Source organism: Parasteatoda tepidariorum, chromosome 11, assembly GCF_982258835.1.
Source record: "Parasteatoda tepidariorum strain Cologne lab strain chromosome 11, Ptep-v5.0, whole genome shotgun sequence".
In the NCBI taxonomy this organism is placed as follows: Eukaryota; Metazoa; Arthropoda; class Arachnida; order Araneae; family Theridiidae; genus Parasteatoda; species Parasteatoda tepidariorum.
The window spans coordinates 69,701,293-69,718,207 of record NC_141765.1 but is presented as its reverse complement, the minus strand read 5'-3'; the positions used below and the strand labels follow the sequence as shown (position 1 = coordinate 69,718,207).

The following is a 16,915-nucleotide window of genomic DNA, read 5'->3' as shown; positions in this document are numbered from 1 at the left end:
GCAGAAAATACATAAAAGAGTTTTAAATACGATTATTGGTTTTGGCACATATTAACAATAAAATCAAAATTCTTATCAATGTTTAAGAAAATGTCTAAATCAAAGATATCAGTTGCTAATTCATCTTTTTATTTTTGATGAATGCACCTCTTATTTTTGATAGGCCAGTAGAAATAATTAAAGGAAACCTGGATGGCAGTAAAAGTTGAGGTTTATGCATAATATGGATTATTGAGAAAATCAGCATAAAAAACATCATAAAATACATTTCATTGGCTTTTTCACTATCAAAAACAATTACCTGTAAAAATAAGTCTAATTAAAAAAAATATTTTTGTTCACTAATTAAAAAAGTGATACTTATTAGTGAAACATGTATATGAATGCTTTTAATATGAATGTATACATGCCTGGTAACAAAATGTATTGGGTAAATCTACAGCACTGTCTTCATTGATTCACATATGTCTACAATCTTAACTCGATTAGACAAAAACTATACCTGAAAATATGAAATCAACTTAGATGAAAAATAATTTGCAGGTTCGCTCCTGTGCTGCAAGGTTTCTGTGCCCAGGTTTTAAATAATTCATATGTGCAAAATATATACATACATTTTGCACATGCAAGAGAGTGATAAGAGTTTATAAAATTAATAAGATGCTGTGAAATGTTAAAAATTTCATTTAAATCCAATTTTTTACTTTCACATTATTGACTTCTTTTAAATTTATTTTCATACTTTTGGCTTCAAAACTCTAGTTTTTAATAGAATCATAAATATCAGCTCTACGCAGACAAATATGTACAAAAAGAATGCATTTTTACAAGATCATGTGACTCAGAATAAATTAATAAACTTTCACACAAGACAGAAAAAAAGTCAAAATTCACATAAGTTAATGAAAATATTTATTTTAAATGCAGCTTGAAAAACCTAACAGAGTTTGTTGAATATTATTTTTCTTAATTTTCAGCAGATTTATCAGTATCTTCATCATCATCAGTGTCGTGGTGATGAGTAACAACATTTGGTGTTTCAGCAAACAAATGAGGCACCGATTTGCTTTCACTAGTTTCAAGCCTTGATCGTCTTCTCAATGGCTCTTTAATGAGCTCTTCATCCAGCTCCTCAGCTTCTGCATCTGATATGAAATTCCTTTCTTCATGTTGAACAGTAGATTCATGAGGCATCTGTCGACAATAAAATAATTAATAAAGAATGTACTTAATTGGTATTATTACTGCTATCATCAAAATTATTTTACAAGAAGCATATAACTGGAAAAAAATAACATATCACCTTAAATAACTTTGTTCCAATGATCAGATTTTCATGAACTAAGTGCTAATCTTAATGGTTAAAATGAGATAAAGTGTTGGTCAGTAACAAGTCTTCTCATTGTTTATTACAGAAAAATTCTTCATAAAAATTAACTGGATAATCTTGTGTTTAAACTGTTCTATTCTTTGTGCATTTTTTTATATTACAAGACCCACAGCACTGTCATTAATTCGTTCTGATATGAGAAACATGTATATCTCATTAAAACACACTGAACACATTTGGTCAGAAATACACATTAGATATTTATAATTTATCCACTTTCTACATATAAAGAGTGTAAGATCAACATGAAGCAAATTCTGTTCACCTTAATACAGAATTGTAGCTTTAACTACACTATAAGTAGAACTCGTGACAAAATAGATGCAAACGTCAAATGTTGTTTCTTAAAGTTGTATTTTTACAATTTTCAAACTGTTTTAAAATAAAGGGATTATTTTAAACCCTTCAAAAATATTTTAATTTCAACAAATAATTGATAATTTATTTTCTGACATAACCAAACTGGAAACTTTATTTAAGTTTTACACAAAAGCCCTGGATAAAATCAAGTTATGTTCATAAGATATGCTTTATAACATTAAACCAAATATTTTCGAGACATTTCCCTACAACAACATGGTTTTCTTCAAATTAAGTCTTCAAATAAACAGGTTTGATTCACTCATTTTTCACTGGAGCTACTTAGCTTTAAGCAAGTGGTTTTGAACTGAACCTAAATCACTGACCACTTTTGTTTAGATTGTACCTTAACTATTAAAAAATTTTAAAAATTAATTGAAAGCAAGACACAGCGCCCACCCCCACTCAAAAATGGTCTGTTCAGAAGCAAAATGGTTTGTAAACTAGATATTAAGTTATTTTGTATTTTTCTCCCTAATCTCTTCAATACTTATGCTAGATTCAAAACAAATAGTTCAAGTTACACTCCTACTGAAGTTAAATGAATTATTGTTAACAGGGAGCTTCTTTGACACTAGAGTGTACTCTTGATTTTTTAACATCACGGACTCCACAATCACAAAACTTAAAGAAATACCCAGTAGTAATTCTTCAGTTCTATAAGCAGGATAACAATTGGAGTTTTAAACAAAATTTCTAATGAACAAGAGTAATTTAAGAGCATCAAAAATTTAGAATAATCTAATTGCTCTCACCATACAGATGTTACACAGAAACATCTGCAGTCTCCAAAGAAAATTTTCAAAAACTTACATTGTATCAAATATAGTAAATATTTAAATTGGTTAATATATTCTTAATACTAATTTATATATTTATTTATATTAATATAAAAGAAACATAATAAATAAACAAATCTGGATTTTAAAATAATAGTAATTAAAAAAATTAAAAATCCAACTAGGCAACCCCATTCATGGTGGGATACCTCACCAGCCAAGAGAGGGTGACCTTCCTCAATAGAAATTCTAGCTATGAGACTGTTTTATCTTCAAAGATAAAAAAAAATGCTCTCTAGCACTAAAAGCCAGTAATTAAAAAATTCAGTTTCATAAATGTGTCCCAAAATGGGAAATTGGAATGACTAAAAAGCTATTCTTAACATAATATGGTCCAGAGTAATAAAATTAAATTTAATATTTTTGTGACACTAATAATGGTAGCAACTTCATATTATAAGAATGAATCTACAAGTACTATCAACAAATAGGTTGTACTAAACATATATTTTTGAGAAAATATTAGTATTTACAGAAATTTAAAAAAATTTCAATGAAAAATAATTCAAAGAGCTTTTACAAATTGTTCCTTAATACTTACAAGCATAGGAGGGGCTCTAAACATAAAGCTGAACGGATAGTACATCAAATTCATAAATGTGCTAGCATACAAATCAGCATAGTGACAAATTTGGCTAGCAAAGTGAGTTTGTCTCGAACCTAAATAAAACACTTTATATTATTAAAATTTAAACTCATTTACTTGTATAATATAAATAATGATATTAAATAATGCATAGTTTATATTAAAAAAAAATATATAGTAATTCCAGTTTTGCTGAAAAAAGAGAGAGAAACTAATCAAGCATTCAAAAGTAAAAGCTAGTAACAGACTGGTGCTTGACAACATAAATGATATTTAAAATAAATTTATATATCTGAAAACCAAATAATTATAAAAATAAAATATTAAAATTTTATTTGATTAAAATTTTAGTTGAACCTAGTGAGCTAAATTTACCAGTTGAGTAAATAAATTAATAAATAATTTTTAAACAACTAATCACAGTAACAGACATGACATAGTATGCTAGTACATACCATATAGTATGCCTGACTTACATAGTATGCTAATACAAAAATTTACGGCTTCATTAATTTATATAGGTACCAATATTTCTTTTCTTAAATAGTCTTTTTTTATAATTCCTTAATATATCTTTTTTATTTATGCAAATACATATCTTTTTATTAATTGCTTTCCTAATTTTTTAGAAAGTAGTTTAGAATACTAAACAAAATTATCAAATATAACAATGAAGAATTTTTTGTTGACGGAAAGTAAGTCTTAAGAAAAATATTTTAGAATTTATGTCTTTTATATAAGTTCCCTTTCAATTAATTTCGGTAAAATACTGTATTTTCTTCAATAATGTCTGATAATTTCCTATTTTTTTTATCTCTTTAATTGTCTATGAACTTTAATACAATTATGTTACCAAATTATGAAAATAAAAAATAGATGATAAAAATTCTTCAATGTACACCTATCTTAAAAATTTTAGATACTACTTTCAAAACTTACTTGAAAATTAATAGTACAACAACACTTTCTATCTATATCTTACACTGCACAGAATAAAAAACAGAACATCCTGAATTTTTTATCTAATGATCGTAATTTTTACGTTCTAGGACTCAATCATAATGGTTTGAGAGGCGACCTCAATATGCTAATTATTAATACGCAGATGATATTTTAAGTTACGCAAAAATGTACTTTCTCTGCATAAATATACCCTTTTTTTATAATGGAATCACATTTCTGATTCTCAAAATATAGTGAGTAGCCGTAATCAGGGAAATATGGTCCCAATACTTTGACCAGAAGAATAGTTCAACGTTTAGACTCCTTAATGATAACTTTAGGCATTTTAAACTAACTTTTCGCATTTTTGACCATATCTGAAGAACATTTTAAACGAATTGAAAAATTTTTGCATACAATTGTAAAATTTGTTTTTCCAAAGAGAATTCTAAGATAAAAAAAACTTATAATAAATATTTATTATTTTTTTATTCAATAATAGTCAAGAAAATTTTGAATTGTTAGGAATACAAATTTTTAAATCATTTTAAAGAACGTAATTTTACATGGCAAAATACAAAATTTTTGTGAAATCGGCCAAATAGTTCCTGAGAAATCAAATTTTTAAAATTACAACTTTTTCAAAATCCGATTTCTCAAGAACTATTTGACCAATTTATCTTAAATTTTGTATGTTGCCATTTAAAATTACATTCTTTAAAAAGTCAAAAATTTTATACTTTGCAATTCAAAATAGTTTCAACTGTTATTAAATAAAATAATAAAAAAAATTTATTAAAAGTTATATTTTGTATGAATATATCTTTGATAAATGAATTTTATAATTGTTTGCAAATTTTTTTTTATTTAACTTGAAAAGTTCTTGAGATATTGCAAAATATACAAAAAGTAAAATTAACATTAAGGGGTCCAAACTTTGAACCACTTTCCTGACCAAACCATCGGGACCATATTTCCTAGAATACAGCCACCCCTATATTTTGAGGGTAAGAAATCTGAATCCGTCTGAAGAAAGGTATGCTTATTTAGAGAAAGTATGTTTTTTTATTTGATTCTGTAACTTAAAATATCGTCCACACTAATTAATATGAATATTTATATTCCCCTCCCTCAAACCATTACGTTTCAATCCTAGAACAAGAAGATCTGATCATTAGATTGAAATTAATTTAAGGTGGTTCGCTTATTTTTTTTTCGTGCACTGTACATTAACTATCGACAGTATTGATAGAAAATTCTTAAGATTTATTCCTAATAATAGTTTTTAAGTGAGGGGAATAAGTAATTCGTAAGCAATAAGTAATCATTCGTAAGCAATAAGCAATAAGTAATCTAAGCAATCTTTGCAGAAGAAATTGAATTTTTCATTACTGTTAAAAGCTGGATAAAATTTGTAATCCAGTGTCATTGTTGGACAATGATAAAGGATCACAATCATCATTAGATTATCATTTCATTACATGAAAAGGGAAACAAAGAAAACCCTCTACAGTTAAATTTAAAATAATAAGACTATAATTCTTAAACTTTAGGGTCTTCGCAACAGCACTCTCAAACTAGAAGCAATATGCTAATCAATTAGTTATTACCGGAACTTAAGTTGATTTATGCAAAAAATTATTTCTCATTCCTGTCAAAAGGACCATGATCAAAAACAGGGAGTGCTGATTTAGACCAATGTGGTTTAAACAATTTCTTTTTTTTTTTCTTTTTTTTTTTAAAAAAAGCTTGTCTGCTTTTTTTTAAGAAAAAGAAATCTTTATAATAATTTTTTTTAAAATTTTCATGCAAATTCTCTCAGATTGATTACAACTAAATAAAAGAAAACTTTTTTATTTTTTTACAATTTTGAGTATAATTACTCACGGGGGATCTATATTAGTTTAAATCATAAATCTACAAATTATATATGTTTACATAGAATTGGGTTTCCTCAAAAATATAAATGTAGAATAGTTTAAAAAAGCTTAAATAAAATAGATCTTCACTAATTGAGCGTTCTGTTAGTTTTTAAAATTAATTAATTAATGTAATTATTGAAAAAGTTAGTTTTTCAAAAAGCTTTTACCTACTTGTTAAATACATAACATTTGCTACAATCAAAAGTATAAATAGGAGAAAGGTACTTATCTAAACTTTATTAGTTTGATTTTAGAATTATTTTCTAAAACTAGAGTAAACAAATTTGTATAGTTTATATGTTTACATTATTTATATGTAGTATGTTTACATGCAATATTTCAATTTTCTCAAAGTGAAATTTTTATACTGCATTAAAAAAACAGTTTAAGAAAAAAATATTCTAAATTCATTTCAGTTGTTTTTAATGTATTTCTGCGCTAATTTATTTAATGCTGCCATATGTGAACAAGAATATGATAAAATTTACAGTCCCATTTTATAGAAAAAATGACAAGAGTAATTTATTTTTTATTTTTCAAACCATTAGCTCAAAGACATACCTTTACTATTCTATATATTCATATTTATGCAAACCATTTGTCCTTATATCTTTTTATCATTCTATTAATTTTAAATATTTTTCAATTGTAAAATATATTAACTTGAATATCTCATGCTCCTTTATATTAGAATTTGTATTGATTCAATAAATAATTAACAATATAAGATTATCAATTAACAGATAATAATGCATTACATATTGCTAAATTGTAACATTATAGTAAATAATGCTGAAATAAAGCATTTTTACACTGACAATCAAAGGGGAAACTAACTTCTACATTCATGCTCTATTAAAATAACATTTAAATATTAAATGCTTATTTATATGTTAAGTAAGGCTGTAAAGAAATGAATTAGTATGTTCAAAATCTTCTTTTATCATGCTTCATATTTATAGAACAAAAGTGAATTTTTTTTTATTCTTTATTAAAAAGATTAATCAATAATTAAAAAAGATTTCAATGAAATAGTTCTAAATGGTTTAGTTACTTATAATTTGGGGCAAAAATATTATTTAACCTTTAGTTTTAAATAAGCCAAAAAAAAAACTGTTTTCTAGGGTTTTTTAAAATTTTGATTAAATACTAAGGTAATATTTATAAGCACCAAGACGATTATTAGTAATGGCAATAATAAAAGTACAGAAGAAGTCAAGATGCTCGTTGTAAATTTTAGAATAGATGAAAAACTGGACATTTCCCCCCTTAAAGCCAACTTCCCTTAAAACCTTCCCCATTGCACTAGTGGATGCATGTTATTACAATTTCTACTATTTGAAAGAATGAAGTTTAACGTAGTTTACCGATTGAAGTTTGAGCATTTTTCTACCTATACAAATATCCTAATAATTTAAAGCTATAAAGATAAATTTTGGTAACTAACTTAATCTGTAAAGCAAAACATCAATAGCCAAATAGATGTTTGCGTGGTCTTTATGCAGTCAACCCTCACATTTGTTTTCTCTTAACTCACCCGATTTTAAGGCTTTTGATGACTCCCAACTGCTTACCCAGTAAACTAGTCAGTTCTCTTTTATCTCTTAGACCCTATTGTTCAAATTCCAGGAACACAATTTCCTTAGAGGGGTAAGAAGGGGTAGTTCTGGAGATTGAGGTTAGTAAAATTCAGAGACAATAAAATATGTTAGTACAACAACCATGTAACATGGACGACTAATTAAAGATAATTTGTTGGTGTTTAGATAGATTCTTGCTTTTCAGCATGGCGAAAAGGACAAAATTGCTGCTTTCATTTAAAAGGGACGTAATAAAAAATTTGAAGAAAATCCTTTCACCTCGAAAAAAGTTTTGGTGGAGTTTTAATGTCCCTAAATCAACGTTAAGAAGGATTTTAAAAAAAATCGAGAAGCAGTTGCAGTAGAATATCGAAAAAGTGGTGTGCAATCGAAAAATGGAGCAGGATTCAAGGTGGAAAGTATGAGGAATTTGAAAAAGTTTTGCTGACATGGTTTAAAGTAGCTCATGGCCTCAAACATTCCAGTTAATGCAGAACTTTTAAGGGAGAGGGCTGTACAGTTGTCAAAGTGTTTTGACAGGCAAAACCTTTCAGCATTTCAGGGATGAGTGGAAAAATTTAAAAACAGACAGGATTTAGCAATGTGTCTTTTCTGGGGAAAGTGAAAGTGTCATTGAAGAAACTGTTGAACAGAGGAAAAAAGAATTGACCACTTTAATAAAAGGATACGAACTAAAAAACATCGACAATTGCGATGAAACAGGACTTTTTCGTAAAATGAAGCCCGACAAAACTTTAGCATTTAAAGGAGAATCATGGCATGCCAGAAAGAAGAGTAAAGAAAAGACAATTGTCCTGTTATGTTGCAATGCTGATGGCTCAGAAAAATTCACACCATTAGTCATTGCAAGATCAAACAAACTGCAATGTTTTAAAAATTTGAAGAAGCTCCCATGCAACAATAGTAGCAACAAAACAGCATGGATGAAATCACACATCTTTTGGATTTCCTTCATAAATTCGACAGGAAAATGGAAAAGGAAAAATAAAAATTTTTTTTATTCATGGATCAATACCCTGCTTATCCACAAGACTCACCAAATTTCAACAATAAGGAATTTGTTTTCCTCCCTGCGAAATACACAAGTGAAATTCAACCTTTGGATCTGCGCGCCATAAGTTATGTAAAAGTACACTATAGAAAAAAAATTTTCATCCTCTTTTGGCTGCCATGGGAACAAAACTTCAGACGAAAGACAAGCTAAATCAAATCACTGTCCTTGGTGCAATACACATGTTGTGCTCACCAAAGAGAAGCATCACAGACAAGTGTATTCAAAACTACTTTAAAAAAGAGGGTCAGATTCTTCTGCTTCCAGAAGAATCTGAATCTGAGGAGCAAGAGTCAGAAAATGAAATTGAAAACGACATTAGCGAAGAAGATTGGAATGTTTATCTGGTGGATTGGGTAATTGAACTTTCAACGAATTCCTTGACGTTGAAGAATCTTCAATTATAACTCAATTGTGGGAGATTGGATAAATTGCAGCTGAAATAAACAGTGGCGACAAGGATGAAAAGATGGACGACAATGATGAAGAGGATACCACAAAAGTTCTCCCAACTCACACAGCGCTTTAGAGGCACTAGAAACTTTTTCAGGTCTTTATGGACTTAAAAAGACTCATTTTGAAAACTCCCCAAAACAAAAACAAACATCGATTGTAAATTATTTTGTGAAAAATTCATAATTGGAATAAAAACGAAATTTGGATATGTAAGCATTCTCATTTCCTTTACATACTAATTTATTTATAGCTAAGTTTATTGAAATTTGAATCTCATCTTATTTAAATGTTCAGTCAAGTATACATAGTATTAATTAGAAATATAATGTAGTAAAATGCATTAATGCTCTATTTTTAAGCTCTTTATTATAGCTTTTCACTTATGCCTGTCTTACTTATAAGAGTTTTTCCTGTGGCCCCCCGCCTCCATGCATAAATGAGAGGTCACTGTTTTGTTTTTATTATTCTTTATTGAAAACATAGTAAGCTTTGAATTAAATTGTGAGTAACTTCTGAAGTTACAGTTAGTATTAATACTGCAGTTGAAGAAACAGGTTTAAAACATGACACACCATGTCATACACTCAGATCAGATTTTAAAAAAATTTATACATAATACATCTGCACCCACTTCCAAAACTATTTACTAATTTAAAATTTAAAAAAGGGGAAATTTCTTGTTCTTTCAAAACTAGTATTTTGAAATTTGTAATTCTTTTCAACAACTTTAGTATTATTTATAACATAAAATAATCTTCAGACATTTTGAAAACTGCAGTCATGGTCAAAAGCAAGCACCTTGTTTAAAAAAGTAGCAGGTAAAACGAAAGCAAATGAAGCTACTATAAAAAAATTTAAAAAAATATCAGACTCATAAAATAAATAATTTTTAATAAAAATGTGAAGATTAGGCCTTACAAATATTATTTAATGAAAATAAATGATTAGTTCAGTAATTGGAAAGACATTAGTAGTTAAATGAAACAGACTTTGGAGAAAGATATAAACTATAAACATTAATGACAATAAATAATTAGGCCGATTTTCCATACACTGAGGGATAAAGAGGGTAACAAAATGAAATGAAAGAAAATTTGATACCTATGGCCGTGTGGCAGAAATTTTTTAACTTTCTGCCACACATGCTCTTAAAATCTAGGCATCTTTCTGTAAAAAAAAAAAAAAATAATAATGTACTTACAAATGTATGATAAAAAAATCTTATTGCAAAACTCAAACTAAGTTCTAAAATACATCAATTTTTAATTTAAAACTATTAAACAAATAGTATTTAATTAATTTAAAAACATTTGAAAGATTTTTAAGTAAATGTATGGCTACAAAAACATACTTAAAACTGCTGATGAGGGGAAAAAATGGGTGATTAAAACCAACTGTTATACCTGATAATATTGAATAATTTAATAATATAAAGGCAATTTTTTTGAAATAAAACTAAACAATAACAAAATGATAAAAAATCAATTAATTGCCATTTGAGAGCTGAAACTGAATTTTGCTTGCTTTTTCTTAGTAAAAAAAATAGGAGAGATAGAGTTTCAGTTTCATGTAGCTGAACCTCTGGGTAAAAATGAGTAAACTTGAAATTTTAGAATTGGCATACTAAAGAAATGTAATTTTTATATCAATTTCAATTTATTAGGGATTTTGCAATTTACTAGCAATTTTGGTTTTAAGTGCATTAAATGTGAATCTATTTAAAAATTGCTACATGAAATGTGGATAAAGAAACAATGGTAACATTTAATTTGAAGTACAGAAAAATGAAAATCTTAGTACTCTATAATTGTAAGGACATACAAAAAAAAAAGGAAGAAAAAACTTATGAATGTGCAAATTTAAGGCCGTTGGCACCTGAAAAAGGAAGTGAACTGTCTATGGAGAGGAAGAGTGGAGGAAACCTTTGCCCCTGGTGGTCAGTAAAACGGTTAAAACTCCTTAGAAATCTGGGAGGATTGAATCATTATAGTGAGGGTTTCGATTGGCCTGAGGGTCACCCCCTCCATTCAAATCCGGTTTTTTTCTTTGGCAAGTTATCGCTACTTTACTTTCTCGAAATCGCAACTACATACAAAATTTAGACTACCGTGAAAGCGTATACAACAGGTTTTCTTTCTTCTTTTTTTTCGTTCCTGCTGGTTCGTTGTGTTTTATTTTAGTAAAGGGTCTCAATGAAAAGGCCAAATGTGATCTTCCTTCTATGTAATTCCGAAACTGGTGTTTCAATATGCATTTTTATTTACGCATATAGTTTAATTTATTCAAACATTAAAAGTTAAGCCAATCTTACAGAGAAACACGGGAATTGATTGCATGGGTTTATAAAATTAGTTTGGCTTAATTGTGTGAGGAAGAGTTTAAAATTCAATTTAAAATAAATTTTAATTTTTTAGGACTGATGTCCAATAATTGCGAGATTATATAGAATGCTTAAGAACATTTATTGAGACAGAAAAAAAAATGCGAAATGAATATTTTTTTTACATTGTACACAAAAAATAATGGATTTGGAATCGTTTGATTTCATATATTGCCTGTCATGAGCATCATTTTGCGCTACTATGGTGTTAATTGACTACTCATAGAAATTAAAAAGTAAGTATTTAAAACGATAAGGATTTTCATGACTTATTATACGGCGAAATAAAATATTTAATTGCATTCTTAATTACATAGGTCATGTTAGTGTTTGACGACAACTTTATCAAATCATTACAATATTGTCACGTAGAATAACTAGGACTTAGTCTACAAAGTTGGAGAGCTTTATTCAACACCTACAAAGTACAGTGAACAAAGTAACTGGGGCCTCGGCTAGAGACATCCAGTCTTTTATAGGAATAATAACAGGAAGTGACAGGAACGATATGCTAGAACATTCTAGAAACTTCTAGAAGAAACATAAATAATAAATAAAAGCTTATTTTAGAGTTTTATATTTTCTTACAGTTCTGCGGATCGAACCCTGAATCTCAGTCTTTCCAGGACGACTCCGACCTCTCGGCCACACTGACACGTCAATATTTTGAATTGACTCACTATCCGCTTACCCCTTACTAAAAATTTCTAATAAATTTTCTTTTTCTGTTTTATCTTTTAGTTTCTCTGATTAAAGACTAAATCATCTCCTTTTGTTTTTTCTTATAATTATTGACCAATTGTTATTTTACTAACTCTATTGGAAGATAGTTCAAAATTAAATTAAGTTACTATAAGTTCAAATAATAACACGTAAGTACAATTCCTTTTTAATATTTTATTATTCTATTTTAATTTTCAAAATATTTTTGTTACTACATCAATGAAATATTCTTTATACACATGATCATTATTATTATATAACGCATACTATGCATATATAAATCTACATATCAAAAGTTTGTTTACCATACTGATTTACCGCATATTTCTGCCTTACATAGAACACAAAAAATTACTTTTTATTTATTCATTTAAAAAATAAAATTATTTCCTCAAGCAAATTTTATATTTATAACAATTTAACAATGCAAAGTAAATTTCGTTCTACAAAATAAAAATTTGAATAGAAAAATTTTAACACTATAAATAGGAGAGAGATGGGTATAAGTTTCAAATATACTATTTTTGTCTTTAGTAAAATTAAAACTTGCGTGATTAGAAAACAATTATAATAATTTCTCTACTCCCAATAGTTCTCTGTGTGTCGAAAAAATACTATCTTTGTTTTATTCGCTAATTGTATTATTCTGCAAATATTTATATTCTGTGCGAGATAATTCTTTATTGATATTTTAGAATCGAACAAAATTAAAATCTAAATCAAATAAATATACCTTGTTCATGTTGACTTACTTTCTTTTGCAATTTCTTTTTCTATGTAAAGATAACGTAATAGATAAAACACGTGTGATTATAAAAACAGAATTATTTTACAAAACAACAGAAAAACAGAAGATTTTAAGAGCATATATACATTTGAATGAAATTTATATAAAAACATCGCATGAAAGAAAAATAATTGGAGAATGGGGGAGAGCAATGTGCTTTAGAGCCTTGTAAGGAACAAAAACCTTTAGCGATATAATAAAAAAATATTCTAAATATAATATAAAAATATTCTTAAAATATAATTAAAAAATTTTATCAAAAATGTTCTAGTAAAAAATATTCGAAGTAATTAAAAATTATTTTAAAAGTAAATAAAGCACTATTAAAGATTATTTATAAAAGTTAGAAAAGTTTTTGAAGATAATTTCCGAGAAATTAAAAAATGGCCAATGAAAACTTTTGGGTGGGGAAAATTTGATATAATGTTTTCTCAAAAAAAGTAACTGCTTTTTCAAATCTGAATTACCATTTTTTCTCCAAGTAAAAGTTTTCAAAAGTACAAAGGGTTTGTATTGGGTTACTAGTGATGAGAGTACAATAACAAAAAAACAATATTGTCCCCCAATCCGATGAAATGCAATACTTCGTTTCAAATGTATTTAAATCATTAATTAATAATAGACACGATATTTTTAAGAACGTCTTTAATTTGTGCGGTTTAATTAAAGACAAGAGTAATAAAAGACTTGAACTAATCTGACTCGTCACTACTTCTTTAAAAAGTGTCTTTTGTGAGCAAGCGACGCGAAGAAAGCATATACATAAACAAAAGAAACTAGAAAGCTAAATCTTCATGCTTTTCTCTTTTGAAAGCCACTACCTTTAGGTTCTCGACTGAAAAAGAGTAGATTTAACTGCAATGTATTGCACAAAAACAGCTGCTCTTACACAAAAGTATTTTTTCAACAGGTGCATAATCATCTTGCTGCTAATAGCTTGGTCTTCTCGCCGACAATGGGCTATTTTACACCTTCTCTCCAGTATTCACTTTCTGAAATAGCCAAACATCTTTACTCTTATTTACAAAAGAATAGGAGAAAGCGTTTGTGTGAAGCAAGGGTTGTCCGAGAGGTCAACCTTTGGATTGACCTCTGGATGGATTTCTTTAGAGAGCTCACTCGAGTCGCTAATAATAAAACCTCCTAAACTCTGAAATAGTTTTAAGATTCGTATTGACTCAAAATACTTAAAATTTATATATTTTATAGCAAATACAATTTTTATTACTTCTCGTAATAATGCCAAAAAAAAAATAATAAATCTATAAGAAATTTAAAATCAAAAGTTTCTTAAAATAACCATATGCTCGTGATAAAAGAAAATATTGCGCAACGTAAAATTAAGTTAACTGTACGATACTGCAAAACAGAGCTCTCTCATAATTTCTATCAAACTTCATTGAGTAAAGAAGTTTTTAGTTCGATTATAATTTTCAGAAGAAAAAAAATTTAATTTTGTTTTCAACTTGTTTGATAAAAAATCTTGTTCCTCTCTTGCTAGAAACAAATTTAATACATATTTGTAAATTTTAAATAAATATCATTAGGATATCATTAACTATTAACAATTAATTAATAAAAATGAAAAGATTATCAAGCATCAAAATTTAAAAACGCTTACATAAATGCCAATTTCGTCAATGGAATTTATGTTGGGATTATTAAAATGATTGATTTTAAAAATTTAAATTAGAACCTTATTTCTCAACCATAATTCATTAAATAAAAAGGAAATGTCACTTTAAATAAATAAATGTCATGGAACTTCAAACTGAGGTAACGTAAAACGGGACACTTACGTTTTGTGACGTTACGTTACGTTATGTTAAATGTTTTCCAGAAATAAAGATAGTATTTGTCTTTTCTGTAGAATGCACACGTTGAGCAACAATAAAATCTATCCAGCCCATTGTGTTTCGTATGCTATCTGCGATGTCAAATCTTGTCTCAAGTATATTTTACTGGTATTAATGTCGATAAGTTAAGTTGACATTCAGATTCGTAGTACAATGAATGCGTTTTATTAGCAGTTAAAAGCTATTATGTCTTTATATGTCGAAATAATTCATAATATTGCACTTTGGATAGTGACTTGCAGCAGATATTTGGTTTTGTTTTGATCAAAACGAAAGCAGTAGGCATAAATGTGTAGCTAAATAGTTGTAGGCGATGTTTGCTCTGAGATCAGAATATCAGTGGAAGAGTTTAAGATAATTCAGGATTCATACAAACCTTAAAAAGGACGAAAATTACGCATCGTTATAAGTTTTATCAACAACTACGCCTTACAATTTCAAATAATTATACATAGTGACGAAATATGACAATTTTAATTTCAAAGTGAATACTAAGTAAAAAAGTTGTTTACTCTTTTTATTAGAACATTGACACCCCTTTTTAAGTATAATATGGACCGTATGAGCGTTGAAAGATGCAATAGCCTGATCCAAAAGCACAATGCATAATAAAGCACATAGAAAACTAATTTATAATGTTGCACTATGTTGTCATGCGGGAACTTTACGCCAAAAGTGTGTTTGGAGATATCAATGTAAGTAAAACGATACTAATTTTCTTAAGGCAAAAATAGGGCAATATATTGAACGTAGCCGAACTATTTGTTCTAGTACAAAAGAAATTAAATAAGAAAATGTACGACTTTCAAACAAATTTTCTATTAGTTTGATTTTAAAATTTAATTTCAAATAATAATAATATGATTAATAATAATATCAATAATAAAATTCCTTTCATTGATAGAATTAATACTAATGATTAAAGTAATAATTATGAAATTACTCATAACTAACAATAAATTTAATACTTTTATTTCGGATTTTCTATTTTATCCCCCCCCCCTCCAACAAAAAAATTTATACATTAAAAATGATAAGTTATGTATCTTCAAAGCTACTTCATCCTAAGTTCATTGGTGGTAACTCTTTACAGCAGTAACATTTTTTTCCTTCATTTTTCTTATTTAGAATAATGTTTTAAATACCTTTTCGAAAAAAAATTGTGAAGATATATTTTATGAAATATTTAGATAGTAATTTAAAGGAGATATTAAAAAATTGCCCCGAACAAACTATTTTTAATTACTAATTTTCAAAAAAATATAGGAAGAATTTTGTAAACGAAATGATCTTTTTCCTAAAAATTGAAAATGGCTTTAATGTTCAATTTATTTAAACGAGTGAATTATTTGTTAATTACTCTCACGGTTTATAGTTAAACATTATTTCAATCTTGAAAAAGATATTCTTAGGCCGTGAAGGAAAATAAGATCTGAATCACTCATTTCAGTAAATGATTACTTCTTGTCAGGGACTATGCTTCTTGTGAATGTTTGTTTCTTGGCGACCATTGAAATTCACCATTACGAAAAAGATCACAGGTTTATTTACGACAACCATGAAAATTCACTTATGTCCCCCTCTTCATGCCTGGGGGATTTCTTCACGGTTGAGTGATAGCCTCCTAGAGAGAAAAGGAGGAACTGAAGAACGATTTCAGAGTAGAAAAATTTTTCATACCCCGGAAAAAATCATTTTTTAGCAATAGTTCCTAATGTATAATTTCATATTGTTTAAATTACGTTTAAACTACGTATTTACATGTTTTTTTTAAAAAAATTTCGTGAATTTAGCTAAAAAAGTAACTTTGTGAAAAACGCTTGAAAATTACTCTAAAATCACATTTAAACTCGTTTTAAAAATTATTAATAGAATATTAAAATAATTTTTTACAGTAGTTATGTTTGTTTAAATGAGATCTATTCATTAATATTAAACATTGAGCTGTCAGGTTATAAATTATTGAGAAAAAGTGATTTATGTTCTCCCATAGAATAACATTAAGACGTCGATTGAAGCTGG

General features: G+C 27.6%; 1 protein-coding gene across 14 annotated transcripts in view; it reads right to left on the bottom strand.

The window, feature by feature from the left end:
* Positions 1-895: 895 nt before the first annotated feature.
* LOC107453665 (cytosolic purine 5'-nucleotidase) overlaps positions 896-16,915 on the bottom strand; it is a 136,599-nt gene continuing 120,579 nt past the window's right edge. For 8 of the 14 annotated variants that reach the window (XM_071187383.2, XM_087154630.1, XM_071187380.2 and 5 more), the window contains 2 exons: positions 3,131-3,249; positions 896-1,194 (listed from right to left, as the gene is read on the bottom strand). In XM_071187383.2, coding sequence (XP_071043484.1) covers positions 967-1,194; positions 3,131-3,249 — 347 coding nt within the window. In that variant the 3' untranslated portion in view covers positions 896-966. Of the gene's footprint in view, positions 1,195-3,130; positions 3,250-10,248; positions 10,315-16,915 lie in introns of all 14 variants that reach the window. The other 6 variants (XM_016070561.3, XM_016070558.5, XM_016070563.4 and 3 more) reach the window with 1 other exon arrangement.